The 24,607-nt window shown below is 40.1% G+C and overlaps 1 protein-coding gene across 8 annotated transcripts in view; it reads left to right on the plus strand.

Annotated features, from left to right (window-relative positions):
• Nucleotides 1–24,607, plus strand: part of Bcas3 (BCAS3 microtubule associated cell migration factor) — a 465,957-nt gene that overhangs the window by 76,949 nt on the left and 364,401 nt on the right. For all 8 annotated transcript variants that reach the window (XM_051185484.1, XM_051185424.1, XM_051185742.1 and 5 more), the window contains exons 8-9: nt 14,311–14,418; nt 22,115–22,191. In XM_051185484.1, coding sequence (XP_051041441.1) covers nt 14,311–14,418; nt 22,115–22,191 — 185 coding nt within the window. The remainder of the gene's footprint in view (nt 1–14,310; nt 14,419–22,114; nt 22,192–24,607) is intronic.

Below are 24,607 nucleotides of genomic sequence, written 5' to 3' on the forward strand. Positions count from 1 at the left end.
GACAGCATCCTTGTTAGCATCCTTATTAGCACGTTTTCAAGATGAGGGAATGGAAGGAAGTTAAATTACCAGGGTTTATTCAGAGAGAATAAAGAGTTACTAAGTAGGCTAACCACAGCTTTCGCTTTTAATATGGCTAAGTTTCCATTTTCTTTTTCTTTTTCTTTTTTTTTTAATACTAGTTAATAAAGAATGAGACCAACAGGCTTTTGTTCTTCAAACTCTGAATAAGAATACAATGCTATAATGCTATCAAAATTTCCCTCTTACACTTAAGGGATTAGACTTAGTAACACATGTTGCAGCTTTTTCCTATTTAAAAATAAGTGTTTCCATGCCTCTTACAATTCTTAGTAGATTTTAAATGTCTTTGCTATTTTGTATTTTTCTTAAACATTGCACATTCTTGGAAAATATCACTTTCTCTGATACTTTGTTGTAGTTTTTCTAATTTTGTTTCAATCTGTTAGGTATCATGAATGGAAATTAAAAATGGCCATTGTAAAGGAAATGGTATTAATGTTTAGGATTTTGAAATCATAAAAGCCATATTTTACTTGGCATTAACATGACAGTCATTGTGGTCAATTTTTTTTTTTTTTTAAAGAAAGCTATTTAGAAAACTTGTCCAGGTTGTAACATGACTGTGACTCTCATAATACCAGAATGCAGTAGTCATGGAGTTCCAATAATTGAAAAGTAGACTTGAGATAAAATTTAAGTATTTTATTGAGTTTAGGTATTAAGTTTAATATTCAGTGGGTTGTCATTCCAATTTCACATCAAGTTTTAAATTAGTTACTTTTATCTCTTTGTCTATTAATTAATGTGGGTGCATATGAGTCTTGGGACATAAGTAAGGGCAGAAGACAACTTTTGGGAGTTGTTCTGACCTTCTACCATGTGGGTCTCAGGCATTGATGTGAGTTTTCAGGCTGGGTGGCCAGTGCCATTGCTTGCTGAGCTGTCTTGCCTGCGCTGTCAGGCTGTAAGCATCATTTACACCTGTCACTGCTCCCTCATTGGGTGATATTTAAATTCAGAAGGTACAGTATTATTTACCATGGCTAGCCTCATGTATTACAATTTAAAATGCTGATGCATAATGTTCACAGAGTCCTAGTGAGTTCTTGTGGAGTATCAAAGCGTAGTTAATGACCTAGAAGAATAAACTTTCAAATTTTCCAGAGAAAATGGTTAGAGTATAGAAAATTATAGAAAATGATTATACAGTGTGCATAACTCAAACTCCCATTTAATTCATTGCTTGGGTCATGTTCCAGTTTTGGCTTCTTTCACTTAAGCCTCATTACAATCCTAGTTTTTTTTTTTTTTTTTTTTAAATGAAAACAGTCAGTATATAATAATATACAAAACTTACTTAAATGTTTTCTTCATATATGTTTGATAAAGTCATCAAACTGATTAACTCCAATTCATAAATAACAGATTACATGTGAGACTTTCAAAAAATAAAATAACTTTGAACTAAAATTGTTCACTGTGGTGTGAGTCTGACTTAGCTGTAGAGCTCTTGTCCAGTGTTCTCTAGGCCCCAGGATAAATAACAAATAAGGAGAAATTGCGTAGTGCTCAGTAATGTGCCCCCTTTATTTTGGAAATTGTTCTTTATTGTTGCTGTAAATGTGAACATAGGAAAAAATGTCTTGAATGATCCAAGTCTGCTTATGTACATTTGTCTCAGAATAAATTTTATTTCTAAAATAAAGTTCATTTTTTTCAGTGTGTTATTAAGTAGTTGTATAAGGTAAAATTAAAACCACAGTTGCCTGTTCAGTATTTATATTCTTGTCTAAAATGGTCATCAGAGCAAGCATCCTTAGGACCTTGTGAAGCAACTTAATAACAAGGATTTAATGTCACTAAATATCCCTGGAAGGCCTCTGACTCCTCAGTAGAGATTGTAATGAGTCTAAAGATGATTTTGTCCTCAAGGGGGGAACATTGTACAGTTAGCTAGTTCTGGGTAATGTGTTAGTTCAGGTTTAACACATCCCGTAACTTCAGTGTGAGAAGTTGGCGCTGGCTTATGGTTTCTTCAGGGCTTCATAGGCTACAATCAGCATGTTCAAGACTCACCTGGTAAAGAACTTTTTTTCCTTAAGCTGTTATCCAGGACCTTGTCCTGTGATCTAGAGGCTACTTGTGTCCTGAATGGTGTCTGCAGTGCCTTCTTGTGGAATATTCCCCATGTCCATCCTCAGCCCCACAAAATGAGTCTCTGCTCATAGCCATTTGGCACATGAGGACTTGTGCTTGGGAGGTGGCATCATGAGGGCTTCCAAGATACTGCAAATATATTTTTCTGTCTGTGCTGTTTATGTTTGTTTGATGAAAATATACCCAGGAACACAGCTCGGTTTTAAGGTATTTTAAATATATCTGTCAACAGCTGCTGTACCCTTTAAGTTTTTTCTGTGTATACATTTCTAATGAGAAAATCTTCTATGACTCTGGCTCAGTAACAATAGTGTTACTACCAACATTTAAGTACAGGTCTTTAAGGATAACCTTTTATTAAAGAAGGAGACTTTTCGTTCAATGTTGGAGTCCTTGCCTCATGCGTGAAACACTAGCTTTAATGTTCAGCACTGCAGAAAATAAAATAAAACAAGCCATTGCTCTCTCTCTCTCTCTCTCTCTCTCTCTCTCTCTCTCTCTCTCTGTGTGTGTGTGTGTGTGTGTGTGTGTGTGTGTACACGTACACAGTGGACAGCAACACTGGAGTTAGTACATTAAACAGAATGCCCATAATCTTTGGAAAAACAAGGGTACTACTGTACATCCTACCCTATATAGCAGTGTGAGCCCCAGTACTCTGGGTATGGTTACAGAAAATTGAGTGTTCCAGAATAATGTAGTTCAGTTTGTTCTTGGGACATGATATGTATGTCTTAGTCTTTAACTTTGCCATGGTGCACCATGAACTCTGTTGTTTTTAATCAACAGATAGTTTAATGACCCCACAGACTTAGTTCCTTACTCATTTCTCTGTGTTCATCTAAATAATGCTTCTGCTTGCTTGAGCCCTCATCTACTCTTATGTGAATATTCTCTCTCTCTCTCTCTCTCTCTCTCTCTCTCTCTCTCTCTCTCTCTCTCTCACACACACACACACACACACACACGTACAGCTTTCTGGTTTCCTCTGTAGCTCTTCTACCTCATTTTAAGACAAGGTCTCACTAGTTCAGCTACCCTGCTAACTAGCAAGACCCTTGGATTTTCTTGTCTTCGCCTTCCCTCCAATACTGGCATTACAGGTGTGTCCCGCCATACCTGACCTTTCATGTGAATGCCAGCATTTGAACTTATGTCTTCTTTCTCTCTTCCTAGCTGGATACTACTATTTTATTAAGAAACTCCTTCATAGTTTCTACCTGACTTTCTTTAAGACACAATTATTTTCTACTCATATCCCATAGTTTGTGTTATTTGCATTTTCCTCTTTTCTTCTTCCTACATTGCACTTTTTTTTTTTTTTAAAAAAAAATATATTGTCTTGTTTTACTTAGTATTGGCACAGTTTCTCTTGCTTTGGGATGTGGCTTGAACCTGTGTCATCTTGTGTAGGCTAATTACTGGCTCTATGTCTGAATCAATCCCTGCCCAGTTCATTTAAAGCAACATACACCTGCCATTTCCAGTTCCTATCACAGTTATCGTTATACAATGTCCATCCCCCTACTCTTGGCTCCTGTCCCACCGCTAGTCACACTGTCTTGCATACCTGTGATCATTGTGACAGTCTGATGATTCAGCCATGGAAAGATGCCAGTCTTGTCAGGTCATTTCTAATCCTGGTGCTCCCTCCTCCACCGTCTTCTGCTCTCCTCCTTTCTCCTTTGCTGCTGGAGATAAAGCCAGCACTCAAGCACGCTAGAGAAGTGTGCTGTCATTGAGCCACAGCCTCAGCTCGTGTGCATATCATTTATCAACTTTAACATCCAACTTGCTGTTTTATTTCTGTATTTCCGTTTGTTTATGAGCAAGAAGTTATGGTCAGAGAGAGAAAGGATTTGGTCTGCTTTGCTCATTGTGCAGGACATAGAATGCACAACTAAAGTAACAGCCAGTGCTAAGAAAGTTATGGGGAAATGGAAGCCTTATATATTGTTGAGAATACAATGTTTAGATATAATGACAATCAATATGGAAATCCCTTAAAAATCTACAAAATCTGAAAATATAGTGAACATAAAAACCATCTATGCCACTTGTGGGTATTTATCAAGGATTCTGTCAACACACTCCAGAGGTGTCTTCACATCCATGTTTGTCTGTATAGCACTGTTCACAATAGCTGAGTTGCAGAACCAGCCTAGGTGTTCATCAACAGTTGAATGGTTAAAGAAAATAGAGCTCTGTTCAGCCATGAAATGAAGAAAAATGAAATTACTGTCGTTTGTGGGGAATTAGGTGCAACTGGACAGCATCATATAAAGTAAAATAAGGCAGTCTTAATATATGTGGATACATAACACCATATATATCCACGTGTATGTCTATGAGGGGAAATGTGAAGGGAGTCTAGGGTAAGGAAGAGTAGTAAAGGTGAAGGAGAGAATATATGATTAGAGAGCTGAGGCTGGGGGTTACCCAGCTTTAATTCTAGCATTGAGGAGGTAGATGCTGGAGGGTATTTGTGAATTCTAAACTAGTCTGGGCTACAATATGAGACCCTTTCTCATGGGGGTGGGAGGAAGAGAAATACACTTGAAAGAAACTATTTTCCCTGCCTGTTTCCTGGAACTCTTTAGGCTGGCCTGATTCTGCCTTCTGAGTGCTGGGATTAAAGGCATGCACCACCACACCCTGTCCCCCCAAAGCATGATAATATAGAATACTAGTGTAGAAGGGGTGAATTCTAACAATTGGCAAAAACAACAAAGTGTAGTCCATATGAAAAACTGGAGGCCTTCATTTGCTTCTTGAAAAGTTTGGACTTTAATGTTGGACAGTGTAAGGTATCATGGCAAGAAACAGATGTAAGAAACAGGTCCCATGGAGCCAGTAGTGTCAAATTCCCTCTACCTGTATGTAGTTAGAGGCAGTTGTGGCCATTTGGGCAAGGGTGCTAGGAACTAGACTCAGGTCCTCTAAGAGAAGTACATACTTTAACCACTGAGTATTTTGAGTGTGGTCTAAGTCAGTAGATGACCAAGATATTTCCATTCACTGATTCTTAATTATGGGCATTGTTTTGTCATTGCATCATCATCATCATCATCATCATCATCATCATCATCATCATCATCATCATCATCATCATTATTATTATTATTATTATTATTATTCAGAAGAACTTCTCTTTCTCCCTAAAACACTAATTAATAGCTTACTGTATTCTAGATAAATTTCTAAAGAAAAAAAAAAATTGATTACTGGCTTACCCATGACCACTATTTGTTGGAAACTTGGAAAGCAATGTATAAAGATGTAAACATAGCTGTTTAGAAGTGTGATGGCATAGCAAAGCAAGACAATTGGTTCTATCCTAGCACTTTTAGGGTCAAAGGACTTTGACCAGATTTGCAGTACCAAGCATGAATTCCCTCTGGTAGAAACAACTTCCAATCCAGTCAGAAGGTGGTTGGTTACAATCTAACAGTCATGCCACTATTGTGCCCGTGGGCATATCTGGCCTGGTAGGTTAGTTAGTATTGCAGCAGGGTCTGGTACTGATGTCTTTTTTCCCTCAGCAGACTTCATAGTCTAACATGATTAAAGCTAGCATGCAGGGAGGAAGTTTCCTGGTTGTTTGAGATTGATTTCTTTATGCTGTGTAGCCAAAGTGTGTGGTATTGTTAATAATAAGGTTGCTTACCGTTGATTTATGAGAGCAATGGCAGTAGCCTCTTGTTCCTTCCTGACCAATAATGTATGAGGAAGTGTCCATGACTGCTCCTGTGATGTCCATTTAATAACCCTTGTCTTTGGACAGCAACATTGTCCGCTCATGCAGGCAGGGTTCCACTCCTGGATCACTCTTATCACTCTTAGTCCTCTGGCCCCATCCCTGCCTAAACCTTAAGGCAGAAGCTTATCCCTACTCCCTTTTATATCACATGTGTTCCAGTCCTTCTCATTCATTTATGTTCGTGTTCTATTTATATAATTTTTAAAATGACAGGATCTCACAGTGTAGCTCTTGGTTTTGCTCAAACTCTTAGAGATCTTCCTGCCTGACTCCTGAGTGCTGGGCTTAAAGGCATGTGCTGCTGTGTCCCACCCTTGGATTTAAGTTTTAAGGTTTCCACATTGCCTTTCATGAATCCTTCTGGTTCCTTCTATTTCCTCCATACTCCTGTGTCTCTTTTTTCTATCCCCTTTTGACTGGCATGCTGAAATCTAGGATATTAATGTCATTCTCACTTTTCAGCTTTTGCCTCACATGTCCTATAGCTCTGTTGTTTGGTTCAGTTAGTTGCATTTAGGTAGTCTGTGTCTTCCTTAGTATTGAACCACTTGACATTATGTCCCCACTGCAGTGTCTGCTGCTTTTATTTTCTTTTTATTAATCTGTCTGGCATGCATGCTGCCTGACTTCCTTTGCTAAAATTGAAGTGGATTCCTAAAACAAAACATACCCTGCTAAAATGTAGTTCATTGGAAATGTTGCAGAACAGTTACCTGTTATCTGGTTCCAACCCATTTTCCTCACATTGAGGGAAAACACACCCATTATCCTGTCACTCCCTATTTCCTCTTCCCTCTAGCCAAGGCAGCCAGAAATCTGTGATTTGTCTCTATGGATTTACCTGTTCAGGATATCTTAGACAAATGGATTTCTGCACGATGAGATGAGGCTGTTTGTGTCTCTGCTTCTCTTACTTAGCATAATGTTTTTGAGGTTCATCCACGTGGCAGGAAATGTCAGTACTTTATAGCAGAATGGTCTTTTTCTGTGCTTATCCCCCGGTTTATTTGTGTGTTGTGGGCATGCATGTGCTTCCACTTAGGTTATTACAAAAATGCTCTTGTAAGCATTGATGTATCAGCTTTTGCACAGACACATGCTTTCACTTCTCTTGGGTGTTTGCCTAGGAGTGGATCACAGGTAATAGTGTTTTACTTTTTGAGGATCTGCCAGCCTGTTTTCCCAAAGGCAGTACACAGTTTCCAGTTCCCACCTGTGGTAGTTACTTTTGCACAACACCTGTTGGCAGCTGCTTAAAGGCTCATGTCATCTGAGGGGTTTCAGGCCCACTGGCAGTGGTTGCATGGTGTAGTTGCGCATCTGTGGTAGCAGGCGTGTGTGATGGAAGCCTGTGGGTCTTCACATGGCAGCCAGCCGACTACCAGGAAGCTGAGTGCACAGGCCAGAAGCAGGGTGAGGAGAAGTCACACCATTGTGACTTCATTGCAGTGCAGGCCCATAGCTCTCATTCCACAGGGTGTGGAGACAGCTGAGTAGGGAAACTGTTTGCTTGTGTAAATGTGAAGACTTGGGTTTGGACCCATAGCACCCATGTGAAAGGTGAGTGAAGTGCTGGGGTGAGATGCAGAGTCAGGCCATATCCTTGGTGCTCATTGACCATGTAGGTGGGCCAAATTGACCAGCTGTAGGTTCAGTGAAAGACTTGTTCCAAAAAACCAATGAGGATGATTGTGGTAGACACCCAACATCGACCTTTGGTGTATGGACACCCAACATCGACCTGTGGTGTATGTACATGAGCACTCTTGTCAGAATCATGCGAGGACCATTTTGACACCACTTATAGACCAGAGTTCCAGTTTTTCTTATTCAGAGTTTTATTTTTACTTTAAAGTTTTGCTCAATCTAGTGAGAGTGACATATCTGTTTTATTGTTTAGAGACAGGATCTTTGGTCAGTTAATTAAAAGATATATTTTTATTTTCTTTATTCATTCATATATAGTTGTTTTGAGGTAAGATCTTACTTAAGCCCAAGCCTATGTAGAGTTCATTCTGTTGCCTAGGCGGACACTGAAATACCAGGTCGTCCTCCCATCTTCTCCCAAGTGTTGGAAATACAGACTGGCCCACATTTTGGGCTTCTGGGTTAGTTTCCATGCTTTTGCAGAGACCACCCTTTATAACAAGTGCTGCTATGTAATGATTGGCAACAGTGTCTCAGGCAGGGTTTCTTTTTTTAATTGTTTTGCTTTTATTATGTTAAAATGTACTTAATCGATAACTGTACAACACAATGATATTAAATTGTTCATGTAACCATGACTGCTATCTATCCCATTTTTGCCCTCCCGTTTTATTTATTCTTTGTATCTTTTACATCATGCATCTCCATCTCACTCATTTCCCCATCCCTTCATATCTGTCCTTTGTCCTTGTATACCCCCAAGAGTAAAATTTAAGAGGGAAAACAAAACAAAACAAAACACCTAGAATCAATCTTTCATGGAAGCTGTAGTGTGACACAGCGAGTCATCAGTAAAACCTTTTGTCCTTGTGTCATTATGTGCATGTACTCATTGCAAAGAGTCATTGGTCTGATTCGAGGCCTCTGGGCCCTCACTGGAACTCCTCTTGGTTGCCTTGTCATTGCCTGTGTGATGGATCCTGCAGCTGCAGGACCAGTCCCTCGTGTGCTCCAGCAGATCATAGGTGGGGCGGATGTTGGGGTGGGTTAATTCATAACCCTGGTTCTGGGCCTGGATAGTTAGTTTCAGGGTTGGTCAATCCCACAGCTTTTGCTCATCCTCACCATTGGGGTGAGCTCTTGCGGTGATGAGCAAGGGGCGGGGCCAGTTCTCCTGCTTTCATGTCCTCAGGGTCGATTCTACCACACCTACACCTTAAGGGCCAGCTCTGTTGTGTAGCCCAGGCATGGTGTAGAGGCAGCTCTCTGGAGGGACTGAAGATGGGCAGGAACAACTCTCCTGGTCTCATGACCTCACGGCCAGCTTTTCACCTGCCTCATGCAATGAGTGGTGGGGTGGGGTGAGGGAAGGCATCTGTCCTCCCTATCCATGCGGCCACATGACAGATGACTGATGGGGACAGCTCTCCCATGCTCACAGCTTAGGTCAGGGCCGGCTCACCCACACCTCTGCCAACAGAATTGGCTGTATGTGCTGCCCATTCCAGTGCAGGGACTGCTCTCCAGAGTGTTGAGGCTAGAGGGGAACAAGGGCAGCTTTACCTCTCTAATGACCTCAGGGTTTCTGTTGCTGTGATGAAAACACTGCAGTTGAAGCTGTGCAGTGGTGGCACGTGTCTCTAATCCCAGCACTGGGGAGGCAGAGGCAGGCAGATCTCTATGAGTTTGAGGCCAGCCTGGTCTACACATGGAATTCCAGGATCAGCCAGGGCTACAAAGAGAAAGCTTGTTTTATTAAATGTGGGGGTGGGGTGGGACACACAAGACTACAGTTGACACCTTGTCAACTTGAAACACTTTTTAAGACATAAGCTTTTCTTTCTTTCTTTTATTTAGTTCATTCTCAAGATCTCAGAATAATATCACAAATATAAAACATCTTACATCCATGGTCTTTACTTCTTCAAACACCTTAAAAGTTCAGCCTCTGTGAAGATCCCAAGTCTCTCAACTAAGGGCTTCCATAAGATAAATAAGCCAAACACTTTCTTACTCCAAGAGGGAGAAACCTGGGTACACTCACACTCTGAACAAAGTGAAACCATAATTGAACAGTGTGAATCAACCACACTGGAATTTACTCATGATATTCTCGGCTCCCCAAAAAGGGCTTGGACCACTTCTCCAGCTCTGCCCTCTGGGGCACTCACAGCTGTCTTCTAGACTTGGGCAGCGCCACTCTGCTGTTGCTCCTCTTGGTGGTCATCTCACGGTACTGGCATCTCCAAAATGCTGTGTGCTCATGCTGTAACCCTGCTTTACTTTCTCCAGATGCCTCCCCTGGGCTTTCTTCAGGGACTCCAGCCCTTCCACTCAGTGCCAACCTCAGCTGCTCTCAGTGTGCTGACTCTGAGGAAACACATCCCAGAAGATTTCTCGTCAGTGATGCTGCTCTCTTCTTAATCGCCACTGATTTCTTTGCTCCATGCCACCAGCATCAATTGTCCCCTTAAAGGAAAGGTTTCCTTTAGTGGCTGCGGTCTCTTACTAACCACAGCTGCTTCTTCAGCTTGAGCTGACCAGAACCACAGATCCTGCACACTAATGGTGCAGTAGAGTCTTTGCTTCCCTCTGAAATTTCCCAAGTCAGGCTCTGCTCTCAATATGCTCAGCTTCTAAGAACCTACAGAGCAGCCTACTGAGCTATCAACGTGCAATAGCATTTCTAGCCCAAAATCCAAAGACCTTCCACAGTCTTCCCCAAAACAACATGGTCAGGTTTGTTATAGCAATACCCCACTATCCTGGCATCATTTTTGTCTTAAGGTTTCTGTTGTTGTGATGATCATGACCAAAAGCAAGTTGGGGAGGAAAGAGTTTGTGTGGCATATACTTCTGCCTGCTGGTCTGTTATTGAAGGAAGTCAGGACAGGAACTCAGACAGGGCAAGAATCTGGAGATAGCGCTGATGTACAGGCCATGGAAGAGTGCTGCTTACTGTTTTGACCCTCATGACTGCCTCAGTCTGCTTTCTTATAGAACCCAGGGCCACCACCAGCCCAGGGATGGCACCACCCACAATGGGATGGGCCTTCTCCATCAATCACTAATTAAGAAAGCGCCTTACAGGTTTGCCTATAGAGGCATTTTCTCAATCGGATTTCCCTCATCTCAGATGACTCTAGACTGTGTCAAGTTGACATAAAATTAGACAGCACACAGAAGTTACTATGGTAACGCCTAGTAAGTAAGGAGTATGTGAAAGAAAGCTATGGAGAATGAGCTGATAAGTTGTAGTAATTAGGTCTAGATTTGAGAATTTAGGCCTGAGTTTATGATATTTTAAAAAGATTTGGGTAAGCCCAGTTCTTTTAGCTAGACTAGTGTAATTTCTAACTGTAGATACATTTGAATGATAGTGTTGGTGGTTTCTTGGTGGTGCTTATCATCTGTATTCATTATATTTTCAGCATTCTCTCATCCTGGAATCCATGTTGTTTTGTCGTTTACAGTTGCTTTTAAGGAAAGCTTTTTTATTAAAAGGGGGGGGGGGAGAAAGCCTTGATCTTTAAATAGTTGTAATCAACCTTTCCCACTGAAGTGAGTTGACTATATAAATTCCATTCCTTTGGCTATTCTAATACATGAAAATTAGGAATTTCCTCATAAAATATTAATAACTTCCTTTATGGATATAAGTCAGGTGTACAGCAGCTAACATATTGTTTAGATAAAACTTTTCAATACACTTGCTTTGTAACTTACTATAAAACACCTTATGTAAGGACTAGGTCAATTGAGAATTACATTCATTTCCGTATTGATGGCAGAAATCACAAACTACATTTATTATTTTGTTACATGTGTGTTAAAAAGACACAGTTGCTTTGGTCCAATGCAGATGCTTTTCTGTGCTCATTTATTAATTCAGTTGTATCCTTTTTCCTTTAGACTCACAATGAGCTCAGGTACTTACATTCTTGGGTTTCAACATTTCTAGCAGGAATTTCCTTTTTAAAGAATCAGATCCATCTTGATGTGAGGTCATAGGTCCGTTTCAGTGGCAAACACACAGATAGGCATGCCAGTCTGTCTGAGCTCTGTAGAACCCAGGCAGCTATATAATTTTATTGTGGCATTGTGCTCTGTGGTGCACGTGTGGTGGGTCAAAGCACAAAGCAAAGCTTGCCTTGCAGTATGGCAAGTTGTGGCACTTGCACACCCAGTGGTTTACAGGAAGCTTTTTCTTCAGCTGCCTAAGAGCAAAATCAGGACTGTCTTGCTGTGTTCCACGCAGATGGGCAAGGCTTTTCAAAAGAGAGGATGCTGAGCATGCCTGTCAAGCCCGTGGTCTCATCATGGGTGGGAAGATGTTGGCTGCCTCAAGAATGTGTGACTTAGTGAGAACTCTTATTTTAGATGATTACTGCTATTTCCCAATGGTTAGGTGTTTCCCCAATATGTGCATTGTTTGTAGTGCTGCCCTGTTAGTTCAGTTAGTGGCACATGAGGCTTTGTTGCCTTTTCCACCCGTATGAGGATTTTGGAAAAAGAATCCTGTGATGGGTCAGTGAAGTGTGTGTGTGTGTGTGGGGTGGGGCGGGGAATTCTGTTATCTAGTGCTGTCACTATCATGAGCACTTCACTGGAAATGACACACTGTCTTTCCCTCACTGTTAGGTTTCATTGATTGCTAAATCATCCTCTTAGCAGAAGATAAGATTAATTTTGGGTGTAATATTTACATTTTGTTAATTTTAAAAATTAAATTTCAAGATTTTAGAAAGTTGACTCCCATCTTCAGTTGCTCTGTGTATATTCAAGGGGCGTCTTCCACCGCCATGGTAGAACAGCATTTTCGCCAGTGCCAGCTGTTGCTCGGCCCCCTTAGTACTCCATGTCCCTGACTGCTGTGCCCTGGCCATCACTCAACCACTTTTACACAGAGAGGGAGCCATTACTATGAGACCTTTGGGCTTTTAAACCTTTGGGCTATGTTTTAAACATAGCATATTTTTTAAACATTTTAAATTACATTTGGATATTTGTGTGTGCACAAACAGTACTCGGGATTGCTTGTGGTGTAGGTTGTATGTGGGTGGAAATGAGAGACTGCCTGGGAGGTGGTTCTCTTCCACTTTCCGAACCCCGGAGATGGAGCTCAGGTTGTTAAGCCTTGTGGCAAGTGCCTTTGCTTGCTGGGACTATTTTACTTGTGAATGTTTGTGTTCGGGTGGTTTAAGCTGAATGCTTGTGGATGTCAGAGGACAACTTCAGATGCAGGTATTTTCAGTTTTCCTGCTTAAGAAAGAGGCATCGGACACTGTAGACAGACTAGTTGGTTGTTATCTTTTTAGACCTATGGTACTTTCCCAGTTAATTTTAAAATACAGTAAAGACTATCAAAATTTAATGGCATTATACTTTTGACAAAAATTTACTGGCCAGAGAAAGAAGTATGTAGGTCCTTAATCATTCGTGTGTATTAATGGGTCTTCTAGTTTTTGAGATGGCTGGCTTAGAACTCCTTATATGTATGAGTGTGAGCTCAGCCTCATGATGTTTCCTCATCTCCGGGTTACAGTGTGCACTGCCACACCTGCCCTCTGCTTGCAGAAGGTTTTATTATTATTATTGTTATTATTATTATTATTATTATTATTATTTTATTTTGCATTGTGAAATACTGCTGTGTGTGGTATTGTAAAATCTAACTTTTTCATTTTCCCCCATTTACAAAGCTCTGATCATAAATTTATGTATACCTTGTCTCTAGTGACCCTGATAAAACCATAGCAGTTGTCTTTAATGTCCAGGGATAATATATGTGTTTTTTTTTCCTTCACACTGTTGAACTTTACACATAAACACAAGCAGGTTTTAAGCAAATAAAGGCACTTTCTATCCCATACACTGTGTTTTCAGTTATATACAGAACCGACCTACCTTGTTACACTGAAGTTTTCACTTATTGTCTCATTTTAGCATTACATTTCCAGTATTTTACATTTATATACATTATATGCATTATAATATTATTTGTTCATTTGGAAGTCATTTTGATCCTGTCTAAAAAATTATTTATTTTTATTTTATTGGTGTTTTGACTGTATGTATGCTTGTGTGAGGGTGTTGGATCCTGGAGTTACAGACGGTTGTGAGCTTGTTCCTCTGAAAGAGCAGTTAGTGCTCTTAACCGAGCCATCTCTCCAGTCCTCATTTTAATCCTTTAATCAGATTTAGTAAATATTTCTTACAATGAACATGTTACTAATTTGATTACAAAATCATTATCTTCTTCATTGTGTTTATTCTACACCCTTCCCTGGCCTAGAACTCAGAGATCTTCCTGCCTCTGCCTCCTGAGTGCTGGGATTAAAGTCTTGGATCACCCTGCTAGGCCTAATGCTTCATTTTTAATAAATGAATTGCCCAGGTGGATTATTTGTCTTTTGTGTGTGTAACATTTGAATTTTTCTTTCATCCTGTTCCTCCTCCTCTCCTCCTTCTTCTTGTTCTTTGTTTTTTATTTTTTCAAGATAGGTTTTCTCTGTGTAGCTTTGGAGTCTGTATTGGAACTCACTCTGCAGACCAGGCTGGCCTCTAACTCAGAGAGATCCACCTGCCCTGCCTCCTGAGTGCTGGGATTAAAGGTGTGCACCACCACTGCCCAGCTTGAATGAATTTCTTCATGCCATGTGATAAGAAAGTGCTTGGTGTGCTGTCTTTTCTGCTTTCTTATAGTAGTGTTTGTTTTGTAGTACGACACCACCGTACTGCTGTGTGGATCTGTACTCACTCCGAACTGGGGAAATGGTGAAGTCCATTCAGTTCAAAACACCGATTTATGATCTTCATTGCAACAAACGGTAAGTATTTCTCATACTTATTCTCAAATTGTAATGTCCCTCCTTGACAGGCAGAACTCTACCAAGTTTCTGTTTTCAAGTCATTGAAAAAAATTTGAGTTCTTTCCAATGAAACAGTTGAAATTTCACATTGCATACTTTCCAGCCTCCTGTCCTATCTGTGAGTTGTGATTCAGTGTAGTGAGATATATGTGGAATTTAGGTTAGAAAATGGAGGGGTACAGGCAGTGTCCGTGAGACTACAGGAATGTTGGAGTGGTGTGCATCTTTCTTTTAGTGCTGAGCATTAAACTGGGTTGTTGCATATGTTGCCAGGCAACATCTGACCATTAAATTTCAACTTGAGCCTTTGAGTATTGTTTTGGAATAATACTTGGTTGGGGGACTTTACTGGCCTGCCCCCACCCTCTAATTTTACATTATTTTGATGGAAAGTCTCATTACCCAGGCTGGTTTTGATCTTGTTATCCTCCTGGTTCAGCCTCCTCAGTGGTGGGATTTTAGGCATGTACCACCATAGCTAGCCTCCAATGTTTCAGTAGGTTTTTATTCCTTCACATTTCACAACATAGTTAAAAACAGGGATTAGATCCATTTTCGTTCTTTAAAATCATGGGAAGATATTGAAATGTAGATTAAGCTACCTGAATTGTAGTGGTGGTGACATATTAACCATAGGCTCTTAGAGAAGAATGAATCTTGGGAATTTAGTCTGTGTATTACTTTGCTTTCACAGGAAAGAAAACTGAATCTGTAGGATGATAAATATCTTGAGTCTTGGGTACAAGGTGTAAATCTTCTGCTCAAGAGCAAACACCCGAGGCAGGGAAGTGGCTCAGTAAGCAAAAGCCCCTGCTGTTCAAGCATCAAATTCCCAGAACCCAGGGAGGAGCTAGAGGTGTCCGTCACCCCAGGACTCCTAAGGCAAGGTGGGAGGCAGAATGGGAAGATCTTAGAAACTCAGGGGCCAACTAGCCTGGCACACGTGGCGCCTCTAATGAAGTGGAATGTGAGGAAGTACATCTGAGTTTGCCTTCTGACCTTCACAGGCACCCAGATGCATGTTGTGACATGTGCATGCCAGCCCTCAGTCACACAAATGAATACGAGTAAATACACCACACATACACATTACATTTAAAAGGGCAATGTGTGAGACCCGAGAAATTATTCCTTCATATGTGAGAACCCTTAAATTTAATCCTGAGCACAGTGCAAATTATGTGTGGACTTGGTCCTAGCGGATATATTCAAATTCAAGGACAAAACCCTGCAAGTTGTAAGAAGTAGAGGAAACACTCAGTGAACCAGTGCCAGTAGAATACATTCACCCCACTTCATAGAAAACTCTGTGTGGAAAGATTTGCATCAGGGGGTAATATAGTTTGCCCAGAAAAATGCCCATCCTAGACCAAGTAGATTTATCAAAAAGCAACATTAGCACATTTTAGATAGAAGACCTTCAGATTACATTTCCTTTACATTATAATAATTCATACAGATCCACACAAAGGAACAAAAAAAAAAAAAAAAAAAAAACTCTGCCTCTTTTTTGTTTAAATAGTTTGCTGAGCTTAAGTTAGAGAGCAAATCATAGTTAGCAACTTTATATCATTTAAAAATTAATGACAAAATATGTGTGTGGCCATATTCAAGAGCTTCGTAGCTCTGGTTACCCCAAGACATAGACGTGTGCCATATCTGGATCAGCCTTTCTTCAGGAAGCACACGGATCAGTAAAAGCAAGGCACAGAATTGTCATAGCTGCAGCACTTAGATTCAGGAGCGAAGTTTGAAACCGTAGATGGCACATTTGAGGTCAGCAGCAAGTGTTCACCAGCCCTTCTAAGAAGTGATTGACAGTCACATGGCAGGAAAATAGGCATGGTTTCCATTTGAGAAAACCAGAGTTTACCAGAGAGGATGCACAGAGTGTAGGTTATGGATGAAGGGATCCCAGGGGCTGTCGATGTGTGCAGTAATCTGAACACAATCTCCCTTGTTAGTGCAGCGGGGAGTCTTCTGGGTGGGTGAGAGCAAAGCACCACTGAAACAGGGTGGCAGCAGCGACTCAGAGGGTCAGCATCCAAAGTCCTGGTCATTCTGGGTTGGTTCCACCAAGGGCTCTGGACCTGTTGAGGGTGAACTAGATAGCTCCATCTACAAACTTGCGATAGTTACTGTACATGTGGGGGGTTTATTCAGAGATTTCTATGAATGCCCTGTCCTCTCCACCTGAATTTGCTAATGAGGCATGGGGGAGGAAGCGTAGACACTGTTTTTCTGTGAACTTATTTCAGTAATTGGATAATTTAAACAAAGCAACCATTGTCACTTAAAAACTTTCTTAGATGCTTTTATACATTTCCTTTTCTGTCATTAGAATTTAATCCCCCACCTTGAGTGTAAGGGTTATCATGTACATCAGATGACTAGAGCAGCGGGAGTGGCAGTCAGCAGTCCATAGACCAGAACCCTTTCTTGGGTTACTTTTTACTTGCCTTACTTGGGTTAGCATGGGGATCAGAGAAAGGTGATGTAACAGCAGAGGAGGTGGTAAAGATCAGATGCTGGGTGTGGCACCCAGAAACTCAGAAACTCAGATGGCTGAGATAATGGAAGATGCAGCAAGCAGCAATGGGAAGCAAGGAAAGAAGTCTTCTCCTGTTTAAAACATCTCACAGTGTGAAAGGGAGCCGAGACCAGGCATGCCAGTCCTGTTAGTAAATACAAGTAAACCTAAGCCACATATGGTGAAAGTTTCAAATGTGGTCAAGGGTTTGTCATCTTGACATGGAAAGATGTTGATAATGGGAAGCACCAAGCACATATTAATGGCTGAAGTAGGTAAAATCTCAATGGAGATTTTACTTCATATTAGTCAGTAGAAATTATGCAGTTTGCTGGATATGGTGGCATATATGTGTACTTCCAGAACTTGAGAGATGGAAACAGGGGGATTAGGAGTTCAAGGACATCCTCAGCTAACTAGCCAGCTTGAGACCAGTCTGTGACACAGCATCATAAAACCAAAAGAGAGGAAGGAATTAAACAGTTTGAAAAATAGATATTAACATAAGTTACTAGAGCCCTTATAAATGGAAGAATATAAAAATTTTTAGCAGGAAACCAGTTATATTTACAAATGCAGATCCCATGGAAAAAACTCTTTTCAGGCTATCCTAACAGAGTAAAAACTGCAGTCAGCGAGAACGTGATTGAAGGCATCTCCAGGAACAGCCTGATCTAGTACTGGGACAGTGGTGGGCTGTGTATTTCAGCAGTGTGAGTCTCTGCATCCTGTCCTTGTTGTCCCATTTCACTTCTGATTCATCCTTTTCTTTTTTGAGACAATGAGGTTTAACTTTGTAGCCCAAGCTGGCCTTGAACTTGTGCCAGATTCTAGGCTCCCCCCCCCCCAGGCTTGGCTTCCCACTCTCTGGAGAATGAACTGTGTTCCTCTTTCATTGTATCTGTACTTGTACATGTTTGGCAGATTCCTTGGTTTAATAAACTCTCATTGTCTTTATCAGTACACTTATTACTCTTTTTCGGTGCTTGGGATCCAATGCATGGCCTCCAGATGCTAGACCTTTAGGGTCCAGGCAAGGCTTGAACATCCTGTTATCCTATGTCTGCCTCCTGATGACCTGAGATTGTAAGTCTGCATTGTGGTCCTATCTGCCATCCACATCTTTTCATGCTGATTGTACATCGGCTTCCTCGACTCAGATTCTGAAAGTAGAAACTCTTTCCTCCTTCATTGAACGCTGCTCCCTGCTCTAGTTAACTTACTTAGTTCTCATAAACCGATGTCTCTTGGGTCAGTTTTCCCATCGTACCTCACTGAGTCAGTCTTCAAAGTCATTTGCCAGGTGTTTGTTTTGCCCACTTCTCCTTTCATATCGCACATAGAATTTGATTATTTTTGACCGCCTGTTCTAACCCATTGTCTTGTATATGCAGTTTCATTGTCTGCTTTCCACCAAGTAGACCCACTTCTGTTATAGTGCCAGATTGTATCCCCTGAGTTTAAGTTTGACCACGCCACCTTTCTGCACTAAATTCCCCAGTGGCTTCCTGCCTGTGGCTGGAGGTAAAAGTATCACATGCCTTTTCTGTTCCCTCCTCACTGACTTTGTCTCCTAAGAGGTTTCTTCCTTGCTACGTATTGTACTGTTACTTGCAGATTCAAGAGTTTTCTAGCCTGAGCTGTACACACATTGGAGATTTAATTTATGATCAGGTGCTTTTCCCTAACTGTAGGAAGAAAAGAGATTCTCACAGATTTGTGAGTGGTGAGACTCACATAGATCAATCATTTGTCACATTAGAGCCACAGGTCCTTATTCCTTAGGGACTCTGTGAGGGTGGGCTGGCTGCCTTACATTCTTCATATTAATAGTTTAGCATTGTTTTTACTTGAAATCAGTAACATGGGAAAATTTTCAAATATCTAGTTATATCAGAACCCATTATACTTTTAGGAAGTTGAGTTATTTTTAGAGACATGAGGATCCAGCATTGGAAGGCTGAGGCAGGGCACCTAATGTTTAAAACCAACCAAGGATACATATAGAGAAAGCATCCCCTTTCCATCCAAAGAAGCTCTGGATTTTAGTGGCTGTAGATAGCACCAAAAAAAAAAAAAAAAAAAAAGAAAAAAAGAAAAGAAAAGAAATCAAGAACTTTTTACTAGGTGTGAAGGTTCATGATTTCACTTATTGTTTAGTCACTATTTGATCAAAATCGAGTGTGTATCTGTACAGTAATTTCTAATGTCTGACAGGGGAAAAAGAAGACAAAAGAGCAATGTAATAGAGCTAAATTTGGACCAGATACCCAAGCTATTTAGGCTTCAAAGTTCTTTATGGTATTAAAAAACAAAACAAAAAACAAACAAAACCCCAAATTAGTTAGCATTATATCCATGGATATCAAATTTTACTAGTATGAGTTTTGGTAACTAATGTCTTTGATGACACTTGGGTTGCTCTGTTTGTTGCTGTCGCTGTCGGTAGCATTTGTATTTGGTCTCTGTGATGACTGTGGGTGTCTAGTGGGGAAAGGTGGGATTCCTCTTTTCAGTCATCATTCTAGCCAATTTTATTTTTATTTTTATTTTATTTTTATTTTTCTTTTTGGTGGAATATGTGACACAGATTGCTGTTTAATTTGTGTTTGTAGACAGGGTCTTCCTATGTAGTACAGGCTGTGCTCAAACTCCCCTGACAGCCTTCCATCTGTTGGGATTACAGGCCTCCTTTCCCCTCTTCCTACTGTGTGTGTGTGTGTGTGTGTGTGAGAGAGAGAGAGAGAGAGAGAGAGAGAGAGAAAGAGAGAGAGAGAGAGATTACAGGTCTCCTTTCCTCTCTTCCTAGTGTGTGTGTGTGTGTGTGTGATTACAGGCCTCCTTTCCCCTCTTCCTAGTGTGTGTGTGTGTGTGTGTGTGTGTGTGTGTGAGAGAGAGAGAGAGAGAGAGAGAGAGAGAGATTACAGGTCTCCTTTCCTCTCTTCCTAGTGTGTGTGTGTGTGTGATTACAGGCTTCCTTTCCCCTCTTCCTAGTGTGTGTGTGTGTGTGTGTGTGTGTGAGAGAGAGAGAGAGATAGATAGATAGATAGATAGATAGATAGATAGATAGATAGAGATATTACAGGTCTCCTTTCCTCTCTTCCTTGTGTGTGTGTGTGTGTGTGTGTGTGTGTGTGTGTGTGTGTGTGTGTGTGAGATTGGATGATTACAGGCCTCCTTACCCCTCTTCCTATTTTGTGGTGTGTGTGTGTGTTGTGTGTTTTAAGTAAGGGTGTGGAGCCCTAAAGTTGAGGGCAGGAATCATCCACCAACACCCAGCGCTCTATTCTGACTAGTCTCTCTCAGTAACCAGCTTCCCCTGGGCATCTCGTTTTCTATGAAGGTGGGAATATTCATGTGGGTTCTTGATCTGAACTCAGGCTCTTATGCTTTTGCAGCAAGTACTCTGAGTGCCAAGCTAGAAGCCTCCCACCCCTGTCTACTTCTTCTTCTTTTTTTTTTTTTTTTTTTTCATTTCAGTGCTCATTAGCTCATTTTGAGTTTCTGTTTGTTATTGACTCATATACCTGTATGGTTATGTTTATGTTTTCTTACTCTGTTGCTATTTTATGCAGTGTCTTTTTGTGACTAGTACTGTAGTAACTTGTATGCTGTTAGTGTTTATTTTTCTTTTGGTTACTGTTTGTGTTCTGTGTTTTTTTCTATTTTACAGTTTTAAGGAACTTTTTTCAAAAGGCTAAATGCATTTATTTGTGTTTTTATATATATGTTTATTTTAACTTGAGCATATTGTAGTTTCTGTCTTGATTTTTATAGTTTTTAAAAGTTAACACCCAAGCCCTGAAACCCTCACACACAGAATTTAGAACTCTTTGTTTGGTTCTGGTTATCATGTCTGTCTGTCTGTCTGTCTTTGTGTGCATATTGTTTCTGATATTCTTCAGCTAGGATCTAATATATGTAGCTTGGGATTGTCTCAAGATATTGCTCCTTCTGAGTATCTGGGATCACAGGAATGTTTCTCAGTCCCTGGGGAAGCTTCAACTGACTATCAACAATATTTCCTTTTTTCCCTGTGCTCCATTATTTACATTTTTAAATGATGGATATTATGTGTAAGGGAACATTGATTGGAGATGTTGATAACTTTCTGTAAAGATTCTGGAAGTATAAGGAATTGAAGGATGTGAGATGGTTTGAGTTAGGACTGAAATGAAATTTGCTGTTGAGTGTAAAGTTTTGTGTTGTGGAGACACTGTCTCTGCCTCTTATATGCAAAGTGCACATAGAGCATTCAACAAATTGTTTACTTAGTAACAGCAAAAAGTACATCCATGGACAGAGTGGAGTACAATAGCAATAGTTTAATAGAAGTGATAACAGTATTTTGAATTCTTCTGCATCAGCAAGTGGAAGTTTTATACATTTCAAGACTTGTTCACTGTAGGATGTGTTTTACGTAATAAATCTTACTATTTTTTCCCACCAGTTTTTAGCATGTGTTAATTAGATTTACCTGTGAAAATTAAAAAAAAAACATGAATTATCTAGTAATAAGAATGATGTTTTATTGAAATTATCATTAAGTGGGGATTTGTTTTTCTACAAGAAATAGTCAACTCTGATTCAATATTTGGGCTGTATTATAGGAATTTCACTTTATAACATTAAAACCATAGCTTAATTATACATTCTTTATATTCTAAATTATTCCTCTGGTTATTTGTAAATTTTGTTCTCTAAAATTACTGTTTATACTAAATGGCAAATGTCTCAGATTTTGTTGGGTATGCTGAGAAATTCTGCAGTCTTTTTAAGCAATAATTACACAAAGCCACTTATATCTAATTTTGCCTTTCAATATCATTGAACACTACATCTAGTAAGTAGCAAACTAGTTAATATTATCCATTCTAAATGTAGTCTGTTTAATTTAAGAATATGAAAATGAAACTGTTCAGAGACCATTTACTGCTTTTGAGTTTGTTACTTTGTTTATATGAACATTTTCATTGTTTTTATTCTCAAATTTTTGGAGTCAGATATTCCTACCCTGTGTATCAGAAATGTTTTGTTTTAAAAGTATTATTTTAATTATTTATGATTGAATTCATAGAATTTCTCACTCATGTTTCCATTCTGGTTTTCCCCCTCTAATTTTAGGATCCTGGTCGTAGTCTTGCAGGAGAAAATCGCTGCCTTTGATAGCTGTACTTTCACAAAAAAATTTTTTGTCACAAGTATGTACCAAATCATTTTACTTCCTGTCGTGTGCGTTTGTGTTTCTGTTGCTGACTGGATCCTGTCAGCAGTGGGTTTTAGCCATGGTCTCTGCCCATTACTCAGTAGCTTCTAATCTTAGGAAGGAATTTTACCATGCCAAAGCACTAACCTCGTATTTCTGTATATAGCATAAGATTTTCCTTATATACTCAAATTGAGTGCCTCTCACTGTTTCCTGTCACCATTTTATGGGGTTGTTATCAAGTCAGTTAGCATGTCATAAGCACTTAGAGAAGTGATTGGATTGTTCTCTCTGAAGGACTTTAAATTTGGAGGACTATTTACCGGTTCCTTTGCCTTACCTCCACAACATTCACCAGGAGCTCAGCAGTTAGTCCAGAACCTAGCTCCAACCCATGTTCAAACACAAATTCAGTGCTAGGCTTTAAAGAAAGGCAGAGGATTGAGATAGGAAGGGATGTGAGGGGTGAGTTAATTAATTTTAAGGAGCTGGAATGTGCAGGTCTGCCATGCCAAGTTGTACAGGACAGAGGCAGTCTGGAAATGCCAGCAGGCTCCAGTTAGCTGTTCAAAATGCTAGTCAATCTGGGGCACAGAAGTTTTTTAATTTTATTTTTCCCCCTGTGGTCCTGTAAAATATTAGCATCCCCCCCCCAATTTGTTCTCATATCCCTCACCAAAGAGTCTGAAATAGCTTAATGTTTCTCCATTTTGAAATGAATTTAAAATACTATATGAACTTACACTGATGTTTACTGAGTAGCTACCACATGTCAAACCTCAAGTAGTCATATATGTAGATGTTACTCCTTTCCTATAAGGGCAAGTTCTTTGTTATAACTGCATTATATAGTACAGACAATTACATACGTCCTATACTGCATGATACTCTCTCTCTCTCTCTCTATATATATATATATGTATATATATGTATATATATATATGATATAATATTTTTATATATATAGTACATGTTTCACATTTTGTGGACCAAGAAGAATTGTAAGACTAGCCCATCCCTTCACGCCCTTAATGGTTTTCTGAGTTAGGCAGCAGAAGCCTGTGTGTTTCTGTGTGCTGCAGTGAGGTAGTTAGAACACAGTGGGATATCTCAGTCACATCCAGGTGTCAGCTTTTCCTATAGATGTGCCATTCCATTTTAGCAGTAACTTTTTTTGTTGTTGTTTTTTTTAATTCTGCAGTGTTAAGTGTCTCTGTTGTAACCCCATATAACTTTATTCTGGAGCATATATTCCTTGGTAGTTCTCTGTCAGTTTAGTAGCTCAGAATATTCAAATGGGGTATTGGTTTTCTTTTAAAGATTTATTTGTTCTTAAAATTTTATGTGTATGTGTGTAGGCACACTCTGATGCAAGGAGAGGTCTTGGTGGCCTGGAACTGGAGTTACAGGCACTTAGGAGCCACCTGGCATGGGGGGTGGGAGCCAAAGCTGCTTCCTCCTAAGGAACAGTAAATATGAGCCATCCCTTGAGCCCCCATTGTTGTTTTTTTGTACTGGCTGTCCTAGAACTCTGTATAGACCAGGATGGCCTAACTCACAGAGATCTGCCTGGCTCTGCCTCCCGAGCACTGGGATTAAAGGTGTGTGCCACCACCGCCTGGCTCCCCCATTGCTTTTAAAAATTATTTTTTTTATTAGTTTGTGTCTTGTGGATACACACGCTATGGCACATGTATGTTGGTCAGAGAACAACTTTCAGGAGTTTCTTCTCTCCTATCTTTCTCTGGGCTTTAGAGTCACAACTAGGGTCTTCAGGCTGGTGTGGTGTGCACTTTCTCATGGAGCCATCTTAGTGGTCTCATCATTTGATGGGAGGAGTTTATTTAAGTGTAAATTATATTTTGAAATTTTATCTCAAAGAAATTTTTTGTCATAGTTGTTAATTTTTCTTAGTAGTTGTAAATGACAGAATAGAATATATTAACAGTAAAAAATGAGCAGTTAATACCTGTGTTAATAATTGACATATGTATCTTTTTGAGACTATTATCTTATACCTTAAATATCTATTTATATCATTCTACAATATTATTATTGGTTGACAATTTTATACAGTGTGTTTTGAGCGTATTCACACTCTTCCCCCAGTTCCTCAAAGTCCACCCCCACCTCCCCGTCTACCCATGTCTCCCTCCCCACCCCCACACCCACCCTTACTACCCCACCCACTCCTATCTCCCCTCCCACTCTACCTTCCTATTGACCCCTAGCTCTCCTCCAGTTCCTCCCCACCCACCTCTACCTCCCCACCCTCTTCCCTCCCTTCCTGCCTACCCCTATCTCCCTATCTACCTGACTTCCTGTCCTCTTTTTTTTTTTTAATTTTCTTTTAGAGTTTGTGCTCTAGATGTGTTTGATAGCTCTAGCAACACATACAAAAATAAATTTGT

This window comes from Phodopus roborovskii, unplaced genomic scaffold (genome assembly GCF_943737965.1).
Source record: "Phodopus roborovskii unplaced genomic scaffold, PHOROB, whole genome shotgun sequence".
Lineage (NCBI taxonomy): Eukaryota > Metazoa > Chordata > Mammalia > Rodentia > Cricetidae > Phodopus > Phodopus roborovskii.